We start from the raw sequence: 16,572 nt of genomic DNA on the forward strand, positions 1-16,572 counted from the left end.
TAAGGTTATAGCAATTTAGATTCTCACCAGAAGTGAATGAATATACTAATTTCACTGTAGCCTCATTAGTATTGGGGAATAGGTTTCTTTTTCTTTAAAAAAAAAAAAAAAAAGCTGTAGAATAATACCTTAAGGGTGCTTAAATATTCATGCCTTTTATTATTATGGAGCTTTAGCACTTTTCTGTGACTTTAGTTTACTACTTATTTTCTCATCTGTGAGTTGTATATTTTTATACTTGCCCAGTTAATGACTTGATGTTTTTCTCATACATGCAAACGAGTGCCTTTTTAAAAAAGAAAATGTCAACTTTTACATTTTTATATTTTACAAAGCTATTTTTACAAATCTTTTGCCTTTAAAAAAAGTTTTGTTTGAAATTTAAAATTTTAGTATATGATAAAATCTTTTGTTGGTTTAAATTGAGAAAGTTATTTGATAAATGTTTTATTCTCTTTTTTGATAGTTTTCTGTAATATTTTATTTCCTCATTCTTGTGTTCAATTTTGGTATGTGGAGAAGGTATGCTGTGATTAAATGGATAGTAATTAGGAATTTATATCAGTCTCACATACTGATTTTTTTTAAAAATTTCCTCATTTTAGAAAACTGACTCATTTTTGTATGAAATAAGGTCTTTTTAATATGTGTGGATAGACTTCATTCTTTTTTTTAAAAAATAAGTCTTTCAGAATTTTGTCTGTTCAAGTTTTAGTCATTTTGTTTTCTTTCAAAAAAGGATTTCAAGAGCTAACTTTCTGAAATTCCTAAGGTAGATCCTTGGTTTGGGCAAAAACCATTCTGTTACAGTCTTTAAACATTGTTTAGGGAAAAAATATAAATAAAAATAACGTATACTGTTAGTGTTAAAAGCATCATTAGCACTCAGCTGTTTGACATGAATAATTTTTGTGTATCTAGAGGTCTCAGCTCCTAATAAATAGAACTCTTTACATCTGTTAATCAGTAAAAACTCCTTTACAGTTGTGACTGAATAACTTACAGATAGTGAATCATTTAACTCAAAACATTAGTGAATTTTAAATAAGCAAAGAATTACATGACTTCCATCTTTATCCATCACTGATAAAATTTGGCTACTCTTTGTTCTGTTTATAGGTGGAAAACCATGAATTCCTTGTAAAACCTTCATTTGATCCTAACTTGAGTGAATTAAGAGAAATAATGGATGACTTAGAAAAGAAGATGCAGTCAACATTAGTAAGTGCAGCTAGAGATCTAGGTAAGAATGGGTCCTTGAAGGTTTGAATAATTCTTTTGTCTATATAGTATCCACACTGGAGCTAGAAGACACAGTTGATCATGCCACCTCCTTGTTTAAAGTGCCCGTTTTCTACTGTATAAAATTACAGTCACATAAAGTTTACATACAGGATTCTTTACATCTGGGGCCCGGCCTCCCCTTCAGATTCATCTCTTAACCAATTTCTCTAATCCCAGCATGACCACACATTCCTGCCAAACAAGTCACCCCATATTGCCCTTGCAACATCTTTTAAGTAAGACCTGTCTTAAATGACACTCTTTCTGTAAGCCTAATTCTATTAGGAATAGTTCATTGATTTGGCTTTGGGGTTCCCAAGCACTTCATTAATATCAACTTTAAAAATCACTTGTTTTAAATTCCCTAGCTTATTCCCTATTTTGTCTCAGACTGTTTTGTTCTGTCTCGCTCTGAATTTATAAACCTCTTTGTAATGAGCATGTTTGACTTCTATGTTAAATGAGTAAATCTGAGCATATTAGAAGGTCCCGCAGAGCAGTATCACTAGTATATGCCCATATGTGCTCAGTCATGTCTGACTCTCTGCGACCCCGTGGACTATAGTCCACCAGGCTCCTTAGTCCATGGAATTTTCCAGGCAGAAATAATGGAGGGGGTTGCCATTTCCTTCTCCAGAGGATCTTCCTGACCCAGGGATCAAACCTGCATCTCTTGAGTCTCCTGCGTTGGCAGGCAGATTCTTTACCACTGCGCCACCTGGGAAGCCCCCTGTTGTATATGCCCATACCAACATATATAAAATTAAAAAAAAAAATAGTTTCCATGGAGAGTTCATATATGAAGTTGATCCTAGATTTAATCTTTGACTTGAAGGATATTGAAATCCACCCTCCTCATCTTATAGATCTCTGCGTGTTCTCTTTATGTGTCTCCTCCCTGGTCAGGTGAGATCGGTCTTCAGTTGTTTGCTGTTTCTAGTACTCCATAGTCATGCTTTAGCAAATACATTTATTTATCTTAAGTTTTAAGGTACTATCTCTCCCTTCTGATTTGGGGTCTAAAGATCACATTGATGAATGAATGAGGAGAGGACAAGGGTAAAAATTAAAAAATCTTAGGTGCATAGTCTAGCTGATTCATCATTGCCTTTTTTGTGATGCTCCCTACACTTAACAGAGTACACGGACTAGTGTTTTCTAGAGCTTCGTTGTCAATCTCAGAGTCTCACATTTTTCTTCGGAAAGTATATTTGTTTTCTTTAATTATATTCTATATTAGTTCCAGGGAAAGGCTTTGGTTAACTAAAGAACCTTCAGCAGAACTCTTCAAGGGTAACAACCATACCTTACCTATCCTCGTGCCCATAGCATCTGAAACACTGAGCTACCCCACTGCTGGTGCCCTGGGACCTTGGATGGGTTTACCCAGCACGGGCTCCACATCACAGGCTAACATTAAAAGGGGGGTTTAAATATTTTGTAGATATCCTTAATTCATGTAGTTTTTTGAGTTAAGTGGGATGTGCATCTTTCCCAGTCGGATAGTATAAATAATTTCCAGTATGCTGTCATGTAAATAATAAAAGTATATTTTTCACTATTTAGATTTAAGTATTCTGAACACTTACATTTAAAAAGGCTGTACATGTCTATGACATACTCTTTCTTTTTTTTCCTGATCATGAAGGCTTAGATCCTGGCAAACAGATTAAACTGGATTCCAGCACACAGTTTGGCTATTATTTCCGAGTAACATGCAAGGAAGAAAAAGTCCTTCGTAATAATAAAAATTTCAGTACAGTAGATATCCAGAAGAATGGTGTTAAATTTACAAACAGGTTTGTAAGCCTATGTTAAGTTAAATCTTTACTAGTTCCATAAACTATTCTCTGATGAAATGTGAATGTTGCATAATAAGGAAGTTTTATTTTATTTCTTGATATAAGGCATAAAATAAGATTGAAGCTTTTTTTTTTCCTTATGAGAGGAAGGTATCCTAACGCTACTTGTTGAATAATTCAGCTTTTCCTCATTCACTGAAGTGGCACTTTGGGTTTAAGATTATTCTTTCACATATCTCTCTTATCTTTTTATCAATATGAAATAGATTATATTACATTTTTTTTGTATTTGCATATCTGTTAGAGTTAGTTCCCTTCATATCTCTAGTAGTTATTTTCATGTTTATTTTTTCTAAGAAAGTTTTGTTATTCTTCTGGTATATCAGTTGATGTGTCATTTGGTTTAGGGAGATGCTACCAACTTTAATGAGGCCGTTCATTTAGACTATAAGTTTTTTTTTTTAAATAATGTTGGAAAAAATCTTAGTAGTTTTTTACGTGTTTTCTCTTGCTTATGTTAGGAAGCTCCTGAGGCAAATTACTTATTAGTGAAAAAGAATTATTTAAAAATAAAGTAACTGGGAGAGTAAGGGCATGATCCTTTCTCTTCTGTATTATTTTAGAACTTACGGCCAGCCTTACTCCCGCCCTTCTTGGGTATTCTTTGTATTTCCAGTTAGCTTTTGTATATACGCCCCTCTTTTATCCATTTATTTAGTGTTTTTGAGTGTCTGTTACATGCAGACATTATTCTAGGTGTTCAGACAACCTAGTTATGAAAAACGGTGTGTCTGTTTAGTTTGTTTCTCATACAGCCCTCTGAGATAAACAGCACAGGTCATAGTTCTCACCTTTAGACGGAGAAACTGAAACTCCAGTTCCCCAGGACTGGACAACTAGTAATAGAGGATATCAGACCTAGATCTTCTGTTACTAGATTTATTAGTTGCTATTTCTTGATCACACTATATCCCTGATTCAAGAAATTTATACGTTATAACTGACCAGTAAGTGATTTGAAGATGATATAACCCCCCAAAAGTTCTGTCTTACCTAAGCCAAAATAGAACTACAAGAAGTTGAACTGAATGACAACAGTGGTTCCAAAAGTTGTGAAAAGTTCATTTGTTTATTCGTTCATTGATTTGTGTCAGCAAATTGAATGCTTGCCATGGGTCTGACTTTGTGATCATATAATTGTCCTTAAAAACCTCTGATGTCTGTCATCAGGAAAAATATAAAATCTGTACCATAACCTATACAGTCTGATCCCTGCCCACACCTTTCTCTCTGGCAGCTCTTCATTTCACACAGCAATCTCTCACTTTTTAGTATCTTTGCTTCTCTCTTTTTTCCTTTAATTCTTTCCACTTGCCTGTTTCACAGTAGTCTTTTAGTGCTCCTCTACTGCTCTTGAGCTGTATATGTGTGTTATGCCATTGGCCGACAGCATCATGTTCACAGTTACTGCCTTGATTGACTAATATTTTCCTCCTTCTTGTAAGTACTTCACCTCTTTCTTGAATCTGCTGTAAGCCCCTCACCTTGTTTTTTTGTGTTTTAACTTAATTCCCTTCCTTTGATATCAGTGAATATTTTTTCTCTATTCTCATTTTTCTTCTTCATTTTTTGTTTTAACCTATAATTTTTATTTTCCCTTTAAACCACTCAGTAGAATTGTTTTCAAAACATTTTCCTTACTTTGACAACTTTGAGTATGAAAAGACAGTTTCCTACGGTAATAAGAGAAACTGTGGAGTGTGTGTGTGTGTTGTTGTTTAATTGGGGTAGTTGATTATTTGTCTTTCTCTGACTTATTTCTCTAAGCATAATATTCTTTAGATCCATTCACATTTCTGCAAGTGGTTCATTATTTTTAATGGCTGAGTAATATACACACACACCACACCTTTATCCATTCATATGTTGATGGGCAGTTGATTTGCTTCCATATCTTGGGTGTTGTAAATAGTGCTGCTTGTGTGTGTATTTTAAAAGTGAAGATGGCCTCTGTCCTAATAGGGATGAAGACTACATTTAAATATTTTAGAAAAGATTACAGATCAGAATTTTACTCAAGGGAATAATTTTTATAGCAAGAATTGTGCCAGTGGGCCATTACAAACAGCATAAATGTTAATACACTGAATTCCAGTCACATCCACCCCTAATGAGTTGCCCATTTTCTACTGATGTTTCCATTTTAATTATTGTTTTGATGCTTTATAGGATAATACTCCAGATATATTTCAGAGGTAGTGCACATTACCTCCAGTGGATGTTTTAATACTTCTAATACCATTATCTTGATTTGCAGTAAACTGACTTCTCTCAATGAAGAGTACACCAAAAATAAAACTGAATATGAGGAAGCCCAGAATGCCATTGTTAAAGAAATTGTCAATATTTCTTCAGGTAAATTTAATAGCACCAATACATTAGATGTTTGGAAAATGACCTGGATTTTGGTAACAGTAGTAATATTGGGCTGTTTGAAGAGTGGGTTTTTTGTTTTTGTTTTTTAAAGCTGCTGCACACTGTGACTGTTGTGTTAAGAAGCTTCCTCTGAAGGAATGCATGCTGTGTTGCATTAGGAAAATTAACTGGAAGCTGCTCTCGTACCTAGAAAGATGAGCTAGTGCAGGCTAAGGAATGGGAATATTCTGCAATATTCTGTAAAACAAAGACAGACAGAAAAGCACAAAACTTGTAGTTGTAACAAGGAAAAGAAACACTAGGGACTATAAGGCACTAATACCTTAGATGTAGGAGCTCATGCTCTAGGTTATGGAAATAAAGCAAATAGAAATTATATAGGCAGCAAGCTTTTTTGAGTTCTGCGTGCCATTTCATAGATTTTCAGTCTGTTCTTGAGGACACCTGTTAGAAACGATTGTCTTTTTTTTTTTTTTTTTCCGGCCATGTGGTATGGCTTGTGGCATCTTAATTCCCTGAACAGGGATTGAACCAAGGCCACAGCAGTTAGAAGTACTGAATCCCATCCACTGGACTGCCAGGGAGCTCCCAAGATGATTGTCATATAATTGAAAGGACAGCCTGACTTGGCTCTATGATATTGCCCTTAGCATGGAATGAATGTATATAGCACAGGGTAGGTGGTGATGTGTTAAGCTGGAAGTCTTTGCCTATCATCATGTGTGTGTATTGAGCATAACCTTTATTGTGCCTTAAAAAAAAACACACCAAAGAATTAACCTTAGCCAAGTGATCAAGGTTGACATTGCCAATGACAAATGACATTATGTGTTTCTTGATGTGATGTCAAGGAAAAGATATGATATCACCCGTGTACAGGCATACCTCATTGTACTCACAGGTAATGTCTTATTTTGTCTTGTCTTACAAATTGAGGGTTTATGGCAACTCTGCCTTGTCAGATGATGGTTAGCATTCTTTAGCAATGTATAGTGTAAATATAACTTCTATATGCACTGTGAAACCAAAACATTTGTGTGACTCGCTTTATTGTGATATTCCTTTTATTGCAGTGGTCTGGAACTGAACCTGCAATATCTCCAGGATAGGCCTGTAGTGTTCCTGACCAAAAAAAAGTTTAACCTGAATAGTAACAAGAAGAAAAATGTTGGATAAATTTAGATCGTGGGACAAACTTTTTAAGGCCTGCACTCTTTAAAAATTTCAGTGTCAGGACTTGCCAGTGATTAAGGCTCCAAGCTTCCAGTGCAGGAGGGCAAGGTTTCTATCCCTGGTCAGGGAACTAAGTTCTCATGTGCCATGCAGCTTGGCCAAAACATAACAGACAAAAAGCATGTCGGGTTCATGGAAGCAAAGAAGAAATTGGCAGATTGTGTTCCAGATTAAAGGAGACTTAAAGTGACAGGATAGTCAAAGACATGAGGATGATCCTTGATTGAATCTGGGACTAGGGGTTGGACCTGGAGACTAGCTATAAAGGACACCATTAAGACAAATTGGCAAAGTTTAATATAAGATAATAAGGTATTGGTGTCATACTTCTTGGGTTGTATTGTGATTAAGTAGGAGGATGTCCTCCTACTTGTTCTCAGGATATGGGTACTGAATTATTTAGGACTACTAAGTCATTTAAAAAGTATAAGCCTGTATAGTTTTGTAAATTGTTTTACTGTTATGAATTTTTATAGTAAATCAGAAAGAAACCTAACACTTTTAAAGGGTTTTATTATACCTTATATTTGTGTTGAGATGAATGAGATCTGTAATTACATTTTTGTTTGGTGTTAATCAGATCACTGTAGTATGGTGATCTTCTTCTAGCTGAATTATGTTCCTTCCTAGATGACACTTGTAAGGACCCTAAAAATACACTGCGTAAATTCAAACTGGAAGTCTTCCCCCAAAATAATATTAACTAATATTCGTTAAGCACCTAGTAGGTTAAAGCTGTTAGATTTTAACATTTGAAAAGAAGGTTTTGTATTGGGAGTCACCTTGAATTGAAATGAAATCTCTTCTTGGTCTAATATACACATTGTAAACTATCTTTATTAAAAATATAATAGATCATTTTTCTAATTTTCTCTCTTATTCTTAAACCAGAAAAGGTGATACTGTTAAGAACCAGTTGATGTGAGATACCAAATACAGACTCTTGTTGATTGAGAGGCTTGTTTTCTTTTATTATAAACCTATTCATGTTAGTATGTTAGAAGTTTTGTGAGAATTATATAAGTACTCCACTGATATTTAAGTAATTCTCAAAGGTTCCTATTGCTGTATGGTAGGGTAATGAGAACTCTCCCCTTCCCCCCTGTTTTATATGTTAGATAAAACAGGAATAAATTTTAAAGTGAAACATTAAGAATTATTTGTATCTGGCCATTTATACATGAATTTTTATATTCTCACTTTTATGGGGGATAAGGCAGTCAAAGATGAATCGGATTTCCTGTATTTGATTAAGCTCATAATGTTGTATTTTCTAAAATGAGATGGTGTTCTCTGGAATGGCTCTTAAGGCTCTGGACACGTTGATACCCACGTGATAGTTCCACGTGACCCAGGGGCCTGTTACACCAACCCCTCCAACCTATTAAAATTTTAGAATCTGTTCTAAAAATTTGGCCCATTTTTATTGGCTAATCATGCTTTCTCTAGCATGTGTGAGGGACTGTTTAATGTATGTAATAACTTTTAGTTTTACTGCTGTAGCAGAGTAGAATCTTGTTGAAAGTGTTTTAAGTGACAATTATGGATCTAAGTTTATGCTAAAACTTAATTGCAAGGCAGGAAAAAACCTCAAGTAACAATCTTGACAGCCCCATTATATCTTATTACCTGGTGTTTGCAGGTTTCTTAGGATAATTGTGAAATGCCATCCTGGTTTCAGGCTCTTAAAATTTAGAACTGTGCCTCGCCCTGCTTTTCTTACTTGCAATATATCATGAAAGTGCTCCCATGAAAACTTTTTCTTATTTTTTTTTTTTAAACCTCTGCCTCAATTCTTTATATAAGCAGCCATGTGCTTTTGTATTTTAATGGATTTTGGTAAGGGGTTTTTGAAATCTGTTGATAGTAGGGAGAAGAATGTGACAAGACATTTTAACCTCTTGTTGAATTTTAGGTGTTCCTTTCACGTTTAGTTATAGCAGAAACCTCTGTTAATTTTTTTTAAGTATATAAATTAGGAAGTGGATTTTGAATTCACAAATGGAATCAGGTTGAATTTATTCTTAAAGCTGCTTCTCTGCATTTTTTCTTATTCCGTCTTCCTGTGTACTCTGTTTTTTCATAGGCTACGTAGAACCGATGCAGACACTCAACGATGTGTTAGCTCAGCTGGATGCTGTTGTCAGCTTTGCTCACGTGTCCGATGCAGCACCTGTTCCATATGTACGGCCGGTCATTTTGGAAAAAGGACGAGGCAGAATTACACTGAAAGCTTCCAGACATGCTTGTGTGGAAGTTCAAGATGAAGTCGCATTTATTCCTAATGATGTTCACTTTGAAAAAGATAAACAGATGTTCCACATCATTACTGGTAGAAATCTTGTTTATGGGCTTTTGGGGAATAGTGTTTCCCTTTGTTTATGTTGGAGCAGATGGTTATTTTAGGTTGATGCAGAAAATCCTAGTCTTTGATGGTAGAAAAAGAATGTTTTTTCATACTAGTTAGTAATATATTAATAACATGTGAGTGAATGAATATATGAATGAATAAGAATGAAACTGCTATTCCAGAGGTTCGGTGCATTTCAAAATAAACATCTCTTCATCCTCAAAGTGCACCTTTGGGCCAGACCTTTTCAGTAGTGAAGTCATTGAAGGTCAAGCAGAATTAGCTGCTGGAATGACTTCAGCTCAGGATAGCAGTTCTTTTAAAGACACAATACTATATTCATGTGAAACTAAAAAAAGTAGATTTGTGTGTAGACCAATGTAGCAGGTCTCAGACTAAAGCATTTTGAGAGATCTTAACCGGATTCTAGAAAACAGAAGTGTTAGAGTGCGGGGGTGGTAGGAGTCTTTGGGTAAATGTGTTTGGGAAACAGTCAGTGATTATATTTTATTCCCCTAATTCAATTTTTGAGTTGTTCATATAACTTAACCCATCATCTCCAGCCTTTTTGGCACCAGGGACCAGTTTCATGGAAGACAATTTTCCCATGGACCAGGGTGGGGGAAGGGATGGTTTGGGGGCGATTCAAGCCCAGTACCGTTATGGTATGCTTTATTTCTGTTGTTACATCGGCTCCACCTCAGATTATCAGGCATTAGTTTCCGGAGGTTGGGGACCTATGGTCTAACCCATTAATTGGTAAATTTCACATTTTCCAAAAGTAGGTCATGTCCTTGGGTTTTAGTGTGGAGTTTACGCGATTTGAAGGATTTGATCACACTGATTCATTCTCTCCTAGATCCATTATTAATGAATTAATAGTGTTTAGTTAATTAATCAGTTAGGCCAGTACTGCTTTCCTGAATGTCATAAAGTTATCCTACAGGCAGCTGTGTGAGCTGTGGGGCAGTACCTATATGGTCTTCCTAGACCATAGTCAGATTACAGATGAGATATATTTTTCATGGGTTCTTTTGAAGAAGGGCACGGCATAGGTTTGTCTGAACAGAAAATGGCATTGTTGCAGGGACTAGTGTAAGGCAGGGACTTTGTTCATGCCTTTGGGCAGCCTGTGGTCTGCTTTTCGTATGTTATATCACAAGAGAGTCATCAACGTGCAACTTGGGACTAATAGTCAATTATTATTAGCAAAAATAAGTTAATAATCTTGCTTATTGATATAATTTGTTTTATAGGTCCCAATATGGGAGGGAAATCAACATATATTCGCCAGACTGGGGTGGTAGTTCTCATGGCCCAGATCGGGTGTTTTGTGCCATGTGAGTGGGCAGAAGTGTCCATTGTGGACTGCATCTTGGCCCGGGTAGGGGCTGGTGACAGTCAGTTGAAAGGAGTCTCCACATTTATGGCTGAAATGTTAGAAACTGCTTCTATTCTCAGGTGAGTACAGTTCCCAGTCTCCTGAAAGTGGAAGTGGATGTCTCTGTCCTTTGATACATTTGCAATCTTTTATTTAGTTTAATAGTTTTCCTGTGAGCTTTATGTACTTTATGTTATCATTTTTTTTTTAACTCTTTGTTTATTTATTTTTCTGTGTTGGGTCTTAGTTGCCATGAGGAATCTTCCCATATGAGGGATCAAACCTGCGTCCCCTGTATTGCAAGGTGGATTCCTTACTGCTGGGCAACCAGGGAAGTCCCACTTTATATTATAAAAGGGTGATGGTTATGGAAAGCTTCTTTTATTATTTTTTGGCTATACCATGTGGCATGAGGAATCTTCCCATATGAGGGATCAAACCTGCGTCCCCTGCATTGCAAGGTGGATTCCTTACTGCTGGGCAACCAGGGAAGTCCCACTTTATATTATAAAAGGGTGATGGTTGTGGAAAGCTTCTTTTATTATTTTTTGGCTATACCATGTGGCATGCGGGATCTTTGTTCCCCAGCCCAGGATTGAACCCGTGCCCCCTGCAGTAGAAGCACAGTCTTAACCTCTAGACCACCCGGGAAGGCCCATCTTTGATTCTTCGAGTTGTCTTCTTAAGGTTTCTAGTGGTTGTTCACCTTATGAGTCTCTCCACTGTCATGCTTTTGCTTACACTGTTCACACTGCCTGAACACACTTCCTTCCTTGCTGTTTACCAAGTCCTTTTCTAATCTTTACATGCCTTTAACAGAAATTCTACTTCTTTGATGACTTTCTTTGTCTCATGTGCCTAAGGTCACAAGTGTTTCTTCAGACTCCATGACATGCCTGTAATTTATTAGCTTTTTATTTTAGAGGTTATGAAATCTCTTGTCTTTATTTTATTTTTAGGTGCTTCCTTGTAGACAGGGAGGCTATGCCTTCTGTTTCTTGGAGTCTTCTGAAGCACTCTGCATATAGTAGATCCTTAATAAATTATGTATTGATTATTCTTTGTGGGGAATTATAAAAGCAGTACAGGCTTCTGTATAGTAATTGGTAAAGTTCTCCTTCTTACATTTGGTTAAAGAGAAAAGAAAATGCTAGTATGTGGTGTTGGCAGGGCTGTAGCAGGCACACAGAGATGTATGTGACCGTCAGCCGTGTATGTGAGGGTATCACCACACCCTTGTCCCATGTTCTTTGGTTGTTGTTTTTTTAAATCTTGACTGATTTGATTGCCAAGAAATGCTTTATCTGGAAATTCTTAGATGAGCTAGTGGGATTGGTAATTTAAAAAATACTTATTCACCATTTGTTTCCTTTTATAATCTGTTAATGTTTGTGGCACACTTTCTCATTGTATTGCCTAATTTTTTTTTTCTCGTGTTACCACATGCTGCGTCATGGGAAATTTTCATGTAATCATGTGTTTCAGGTCTGCAACCAAAGATTCCTTAATAATCATAGATGAGTTGGGAAGAGGAACCTCTACCTATGATGGGTTTGGATTAGCGTGGGCTATATCAGAGTACATTGCAACAAAGATCGGGGCTTTTTGCATGTTTGCAACCCATTTTCATGAACTTACAGCCTTGGCCAATCAGATACCAACTGTTAATAATCTACATGTCACAGCACTGACTACTGAAGAGACTTTAACTATGCTTTATCAGGTGAAGAAAGGTGAGCACATTCCACTGGTGTAGTGTAAATTCAGCGTTCCTACCCTTGGAATCATTGGTAATTGCCTTATTCTACAGTAGGGTGAATTGTTGATGTTTGATCTGTAAAACGTTTACCTCTTTACGGTGTAGGGACAGGGACATGGGTACATTATTTACATTTCTATGTCTCATGATAGAACCATTCATTTTAAACAGTCACCAAAAGCATGATCTATACTCTGAACATCATCAGGAATTTTATACTACCTCTCAGGTCACCATGTTTTCTTGTCAAATTAGCTGTGGTGGTGGTTTAATCACTAAGTTGTGTCCAATTTTTACAGCCCCATGGCCTGTAGCCTGCCAGGCTCCTCTCTCCATGGGATTTCCCAGGCAAGAATGCTGGAGTGGGTTGCCATTTCCTACTCCTTTTTATATAAACAGCTTAAAGTTGGGGCTTCCAGAGATCTTGAAATTGTTGGTAGTTACAACTTAAATTGTTGGTATTTCAACCTTTCAGAAAAGTTTGTTGTTAGTGGGTCTGGCAGCTAATCAGGTGACTGCATTGATAAGATTAACATACTATAAAGTTTTTATTGCTCTAACATTTCATTAGACATCAGAATAGCTTTTTTAGATGGCTTTTTTATTTTCCACAAACATGTTTTTTCTGTTATCTGTTGGTTGCATATAAATAAGGTACTATTTTTAATTCTTTTTTGCTTATGTTTGTAGGAATCCTTTTGAGTTACTATTTGCATCATTATTGTTGATAGAGAATATAGATACTCTTGGTTAGACCTGGCATATAGCATGAAGTTGAGGTTTGGGTTTTAAAAAGTGTTTGTGTGATAAAGAAATGGGTTCAAAATATTGAAAAAGATCAGGTGAAGATAGGAACAGGTTTGTCCTTCACTGTGGATGTTTATCAAACACTTGCTTCCATTTTATTTTTGTTTCTCTAAGTTGTGTAAAATATCCAGCTCCAGAATGCTTGGGATGTCTACTAGGCCAAAAGAAAATTTACAGTTGAGGCAAAAATGGGAGCTCCATGATAACACTGTGAGCATCGTTGATACTAAACATTTGGAAGGAATATCTTAAGTCAGTTTATTTTCTACCCACAGGGGTGAAGATAACATGCCTAGTCGGTAAACTTACTGGTCTACATTTGGGTCCAAAGTTTCATTGTCATATGAAGTATATTTTGAATTAAATGTTGCTCCTAATTAGAGACACTTTATATTTATCTGTCTTTTTTTCCATAGTACTTTAGTTCCTCCCTTTTGAAATAAGAAAACCTCAGAGATATTGTGTTGATTAATCTTCAGATTCAGTTATTTGTCTAGACCTTTGAGGATTATCTATCAAGCCTTTTTTCTCTGTTTTTATAATTTTTCCTACTACGTTTGTCAAGGATAAAATATAGTGCTGTACTGCCAAGTCATAATCACTTTTCATTGGAGGCTTAATTAAAATTTCTTTAAGTTACTCTGAAACATTTGGCTAATGCATTTGAAAAATGCAAGATTAAGTTTCCTGATGACACAGTGAGAAAAATAAATTCCATTTACATACATTGCCCTCTCTTCCTACTCCCCAAATTTCTTGTAGGTGTCTGTGATCAAAGTTTTGGGATTCATGTTGCTGAGCTTGCTAATTTTCCCAGGCATGTAATAGAGTGTGCTAAACAGAAAGCCCTGGAGTTGGAGGAGTTTCAGAATATTGGGAAACCACAGGAATGTGATGAAATGGAACCAGCAGCAAAGAGATGCTATCTGGAAAGAGAGGTTTGTCAGATTGTTCTTGTAGTTATTTTTTCCCCTGTATGATTCTGTTTAATTATTGATCATTCATTATTGGTTTCTACTAACATTTCTTTGCATGGCAACGAATCCATCTCTATCATTTTGGTTTCACCACTACACACATCTGCACAATCAAAAGATATCATTTCAAGTACCAGATTTCAAAAGTAGGAGGATAGGAATATTAGTGTAGGTTTAAAATACGTAATTCAGAGGAGTTATAAAAGTCCACACACATCTTTGATTACCTATAAACAAATAGATCAAGTCCAGTTAAATTACATATTTACTCAAATGCTTACTAGTTAAGATGATAAATAAACAGCTCCTGCCCTCCAGTTGTTTAGAAACTAGTTGGGGACGTAGTAATAGTGACCATGTCATAGAGAATGTGACAGGTGTTTACTCAGGAAAGCTGTCTTGGGCAGGCTTTTCAGTTCTTGTGGGAGAAGTGGATCTTAAGTTGGACCTTCTGAGTGGTGGGTGAAATTGAGGTGTTCACGCAGAAAGGTGTAAGCATTTATTTGCCCAGTGTATTTTTAAAAAATTAAAGGACTATTATTCATAGTTTTCCATAATAACAAAAGAATCTTAATTTACTTCTGGCAGCATTTACTGTGATAATGCATTGTGACAACTTCTTGGCACATTGTTAGCTTTTACTCAGTGAAATTTTTGTTCTTATTTGGATAGATGTTACAATAACAGATGATGTGTATGGTTTTTGAAGATTTTATCTGTTGTGTCTGTACAAGCAGGAGAAATGTATTATAACTTGTTAATAGTTTTACCTAGGGAAGATTGCCATTCTGGATGTGAAATGGTCTTAGTATCAGCACCACAGCTATCCACGATCCAGGATTAGGTAGACTCCTTTATGTAATTGGTTCCAATTAGAACAGAAATCATGTACTTTTGATAATGTTACTTAAAATGAACTTTTTAAAAATTCTTAAGGGAGACATATAACATAGAATTATCAATGTTACTCAGTCTAGATTTTACTCTATTGGGGGGAAAGGCACTTGTTATTTAACAGAGATGTAGTTCTTTATCTTCTCATTTGGGTTATCTACCTTTCACCTTAAGGTATACATGGCCAACTGGCTCACTGGTAGCGGACTTTAGTTCCGTTTCAAACGTAGTGATAAACATTATACCTTTTGCCAGGCACTGTTCTTAGCACTGTGCACATCCTAACTCTAATTCTCACAGCAGCCCTGTGTTGCTCATAATATTATTGTCCCTATTTTATGGATGAGGAATATGTGTTAAGGAATTTCCCCATGGTTCACACAGCAAGTAACAACCATGTTCTTTAGAACGGCAATAACTAGGCAGTAAAATAAAGAAGAAACATCCCATGTGTGTGTGTGTGTATGATTACTAAATTTTCAGTGAATGTTTATGCCTCACCGTATTTGTAAACCTTGAGTTCTTTTTTTCCCCAGTAGGCTAAGTTATGTATCAATTACAAAACCTGAGGGGTTTGGAAACTACTAAAATATTCAGCCCCTTTGTCATTAGCAGCTGAAAATACCCTTTTAATAACTTGCTATGAAGAAATACAGTCAACTGAGGGCTTTGCTATAAATTCTAAATGGTGTGCACTTTAAAGAATGTTTAAATATTGGGTGGTATGTTTAGATTGAAATTGTAATGAAACAAGTCATTACTATTTAATGTGACTTTTAGAAAAGTCATTTTTAAAAGACTAATAAAATGTTCACACGTTTTTTTTCAGCAAGGTGAAAAAATTATTCAAGAGTTTCTATCCAAGGTAAAGCAAGTGCCCTTTACTGAAATGTCAGAAGAAAGCATCACAAGAAAGTTAAAACAGCTAAAAGCTGAGGTGATCGCAAAGAATAATAGTTTTGTAAATGAAATCATTTCCCGAATAAAGGTAACTGCGTGAGTAAATTCTGCTAATGGAATGAAGATAATATTGATAAGCTGTTGTTTGTAACGCTTTTGTATTGTTTTATATTAACCCCTTTTCCATACTGTTGGTAATTGATGCCCATGGGGTATCAAATTAGTAAAATATTTAGTATACTTTGCGCTCCCTGAGTATATTTTCAAAAATCTTTATTTTGAAAAATGAAAGCTGTAACAGGAATACCTAAATGGACATGGGCAATAGTAGGCGATATGTTGAATATTATAAATAAAATCATGTATTAGTTTTTAGAATTTGATATGTGTTGTATTTCTTTGTAATAAGACTTTTACACATTTTTCCATATTCTTGAATGGTAAGAAACAAGTAGCCTAGAGACGTGTAAGAAAGTAAGGGATCCTAAAGCTGGAAGGAACTCATGGGACTCATTTCCAGGGGTTCTGCAGTGTCCATCTGTTGGTAGGAGCCACGTTGGCTGCTTGCACATTAGCTAAGGAACTTAGAAATCCAGAGTCCTGGTGTGATCCTCCATCCCATCTGGCATTCTCCCACCCCCAGTCTGTGATGAGACTTAAAAACCTGGATTTAAAAACTCTTTCAGATTGAACCCTGATTTGATGGAGAGGTTAATAAGAGTCTAATGGCTGGTCCTGCTGAATGCAGG

The 16,572-nt window shown here is 35.9% G+C and overlaps 1 protein-coding gene across 1 annotated transcript in view; it reads left to right on the plus strand.

Moving 5' to 3' along the window:
• Positions 1–16,206, plus strand: part of MSH2 (mutS homolog 2) — an 80,179-nt gene extending 63,973 nt beyond the window's left edge. Inside the window, exons 9-16 of the mRNA XM_070798611.1 lie at positions 1,120–1,243; positions 2,933–3,083; positions 5,404–5,501; positions 8,842–9,087; positions 10,362–10,566; positions 11,972–12,219; positions 13,815–13,990; positions 15,753–16,206. Coding sequence (XP_070654712.1) covers positions 1,120–1,243; positions 2,933–3,083; positions 5,404–5,501; positions 8,842–9,087; positions 10,362–10,566; positions 11,972–12,219; positions 13,815–13,990; positions 15,753–15,923 — 1,419 coding nt within the window. The 3' untranslated portion in view covers positions 15,924–16,206. The remainder of the gene's footprint in view (positions 1–1,119; positions 1,244–2,932; positions 3,084–5,403; positions 5,502–8,841; positions 9,088–10,361; positions 10,567–11,971; positions 12,220–13,814; positions 13,991–15,752) is intronic.
• Positions 16,207–16,572: the final 366 nt, after the last annotated feature.

Source organism: Bos indicus, chromosome 11, assembly GCF_029378745.1.
Source record: "Bos indicus isolate NIAB-ARS_2022 breed Sahiwal x Tharparkar chromosome 11, NIAB-ARS_B.indTharparkar_mat_pri_1.0, whole genome shotgun sequence".
NCBI lineage: Eukaryota > Metazoa > Chordata > Mammalia > Artiodactyla > Bovidae > Bos > Bos indicus.